Source organism: Eimeria mitis, genomic scaffold, assembly GCF_000499745.2.
Source record: "Eimeria mitis Houghton genomic scaffold, Emh_scaff2658, whole genome shotgun sequence".
Classification (NCBI taxonomy): Eukaryota; Apicomplexa; class Conoidasida; order Eucoccidiorida; family Eimeriidae; genus Eimeria; species Eimeria mitis.
In genome coordinates this window covers 4449-7573 of record NW_013571001.1, presented here as the reverse complement: position 1 = coordinate 7573, position 3125 = coordinate 4449, and the positions used below count along the sequence as shown (strand labels likewise).

Below are 3125 nucleotides of genomic sequence, written 5' to 3'. Positions count from 1 at the left end.
AAAAAAAAAAAAAAAAAAAAAAAAAAAAAAAAAAAAAAAAAAAAAAAAAAAAAAAAAAAAAAAGATAGTCATGTTTTGGGGCGCAGCATACACAAACCCTAAACCCTAAACCCTAAACCCTAAACCCTAAACCCTAAACCCTAAAACAAAATAAAAGATTACTTGTTTAGTTCTTCATCGAGAAGAAGTTTAGTGTTATCTATAAATAAATAAAATAAAACAAAATAAATAAATAAATAAAACAAAATAAAATAAATAAAAAAAATAAATAAATAAAAAGAAAAAATAAATAAACTAAATAAAATAAATAAAATAAAAAAAGCTTACTTGTTTAGTTCTTCATCGAGGAGAAGTTTAGTATTATCAATAAATAAATAAATAAAGTAAATAAATAAAAAATAAATAAAACAAAACAAAATAAAATAAACAAAATAAAATAAACAAAATAAAATAAACAAAATAAAATAAATAAAATAAATAAAATAAATAAAATAAAAAAGCTTACTTGTTTAGTTCTTCATCGAGAAGAAGTTTAGTATTATCTAGCGTATCTCTGTTGCTGATGGTGGTGTCTTTGTCTTCTTTTTTATCTGCTGCTGCTGCTGCTGCTGCTGCAGCACCAAGCAGCAGCTTTGCTTCCTCAGCTAAAGAAGATATTCTATCTGCTGCTGCAGCAGCAGCATCAACTGCTGCTGCTGCTTGCTGCTGCTTCAGACCCTCCATAATAGCCGCTGCACCCTTTCTCCCTCTGTCTGCTGCTGCTGCTGCTGCTGCTGCTGCTGCTGCTGCTGTTGGTGGTGGTGCTGCTGCTGGTGTTGCTCCTCCTGCTGCTCCTGCTGCTGCTGCTGCTGCTGCTGCACCTCTACCTGCTGCAGCAGCAGATGCTATTTCTTCATCCTCATCTTCTTCTGCGTCTGCTGCTGCTGCTGCTGCTGCTTCTGCTGCTGCTGCTGCAGCAGCAGATACAGAAGGAAAAGCAGCATCAATAAGAGAGGGGTGTATTGCTGCTGCAGCAGTTTCATCTATTGCTGCTTCATCTGCTGCTTCTGCTGCTGCTGCTTCTGCTGCTGCTGCTGCTGCTGTTCCTCCTCCTCTTGAAGACCCTCCTGCTGCAGCAGCAGCAGCAGCAGCAGCAGCAGCAGCAGCAGCAAACCCATCATCATCAGAATTTATTTCATCGTCTTCTTCGTCTTCATCTGTCTCTTCTTCTTCATCTTCTGTCTCTTCTTCTTCTTCCTCTGCTGCTGCTGCTGCTGCTGCTGCTGCTGCTGCATCTGCTGCTGCTGCATCTGCTGCTGCTGCATCTGCTTCCTCTTCTTCGTCTTCTCCTGCTGCTGCTGCTTCTCCTGCTGCTCCTGCTGCTGCTGCTGCTGCTGCTGCTGCGTCTTTGGGTCGACGCTTAGGCAGCTCCAGCAGCTCATCTGCTGCAGCAGCAAAGTTGCTGTTTGTTGCTGCTGCAGCAAGCAGCAGCAGCAGCAGCAGCAGCAGCAGATACTGCTGCACAGCTGAAGGCCAAATCATCTCCACTGTTTTTGTTGTTCTTTTTCTGCTGCTGCTGCTGCTGCTGCTGCTGCTACTGCTGCTGCTGCTGCTGCTGCAGCAGGGAACCCTTTAGGCCCGAGGGCGAGAAGACAGAGCTGCTGCTGCCGCTGCTGCTGCTGCTGCTGCTGCTGCTGCTGTGCTGCTGCTGCTGCTGCTGCAGTTACATCCTGGACACTGTGATCCCGGCGGGTGCTTTGCTGCTGCTGCTGCTGCTGCTGCTGCTGCTGCTGCTTCTGCTGCTGTTGCAGTTGGTATTGTTGCTGCCGCTGCTGCTGCCGCTGCTGCCGCTGCTGCTGCTGCTGCTGCTGCTGCTGTGACAGCAGCAAACGAGTAGAGAAGATAAAAATAAATAAAAAGAAAATTAAAAAGAAGAAGGGGAGAGGGTGTGAAGAGGCAGGTGCTGGAGAGCGCTCCAGCCCTAAACCCTAAACCCTAAACCCTAAACCCTAAACCCTAAACCCTAAACCCTCAGCGAATCAATCCAAAGAAATACAACAAAACATAAAATATATATTTATATAAAAGATGATAGCAGCAGCAACTCCTACAGCAACAAATTCATCTGCTGCTGCTGCTGCTGCTGCTGCTGCTGTTTGCTGCTGGTAGCCAGCTCCTGTCGTATCGAGACCCTAAACCCTAAACCCTAAACCCTAAACCCTAAACCCTAAACCCTAAAATATTGATGAACAAAGAAAAAGTAAAACCCTTTTTTATATAGTTATTAGAGCAGATACACAAACCTTCTATCAAATTAGGGTTTAGGGTTTAGGGTTTAGGGTTTAGGGTTTAGGGTTTAGGGTTTACATACACGGAACAACGGGGGGCGTAGCTGCGACACAAACCCTAAACCCTAAACCCTAAACCCTTTACTTGTTTTTTTTCTTTTTATGTTTTACTCTGCATATTCTAAACCCTAAACCCTAAACCCTAAACCCTAAACCCTAAACCCTAGTGTTGTTCTCTCTCTCCCTCCAACCCCAACACCGGGGATCGCTCCCCCCCACCCGATCCCTTCTCCTTGCAGACCTAGGGTTTAGGGTTTAGGGTTTAGGGTTCTAGGGTTTAGGGTTTAGGGTTTAGGGTTTAGGGTTTGTGTGTCACACTATGCCGCGGCCTGCTCTCGGGTCGAGGGCCCCCGCCCCCCAGACACACCGCCTCAAAGAAGCAGCAGCAGCAGCAGCAGCAGCAGCAGCAGCAACAGCAGCAGCAACAGGAGCAGCAGCAACAGAGGGAAAGGCAACAACGGCAACACCAGCAGCAGCAGCAGCAGCAGCTGCTGCTGCTGCTGCTGCTGCTGCAGGTGCTGCAGCAGCGGATGAAAACACAGCAGCATGTCACAATGCAGCAGCAGCAGACGCAGCAGCAGAGGCAGCAGCAGCAGCAGCAGCAGCAGCAGACACAGCAGCAGACACAGCAGCAGCAGCAGCAGCAGGCACAGCAGCGACAGCAGCAGAAACAGCAGCAGCAGCAGCAGCAGCAGCAGCAGCAGCAGATGAAGAAAGTATCTGGATGGCATATACAGCAGCAGAACAGTTTTCTGGTTTTGCATATAATGATTTATTTGCTGCTGATTTTAACCTGCT

General features: G+C 46.3%; 2 protein-coding genes across 2 annotated transcripts in view; one reads left to right on the top strand and one right to left on the bottom strand.

Moving 5' to 3' along the window:
- Nucleotides 1-501: 501 nt before the first annotated feature.
- Nucleotides 502-1521, bottom strand: EMH_0056960 (uncharacterized protein; the record flags this gene model as incomplete). Its single annotated transcript, XM_013497415.1, has 1 exon — nt 502-1521. The coding sequence occupies one exon, from the start codon at nt 1519-1521 to the stop codon at nt 502-504; it is 1020 nt and encodes a 339-aa protein (XP_013352869.1).
- A 1125-nt stretch (nt 1522-2646) lies between these two features.
- The window catches only part of EMH_0056950 (uncharacterized protein), a gene marked incomplete at both ends in the record, with an annotated part of 3767 nt that continues 3288 nt past the window's right edge, over nt 2647-3125 (top strand). The window contains one exon of the mRNA XM_013497414.1: nt 2647-3043. Coding sequence (XP_013352868.1) covers nt 2647-3043 — 397 coding nt within the window. The remainder of the gene's footprint in view (nt 3044-3125) is intronic.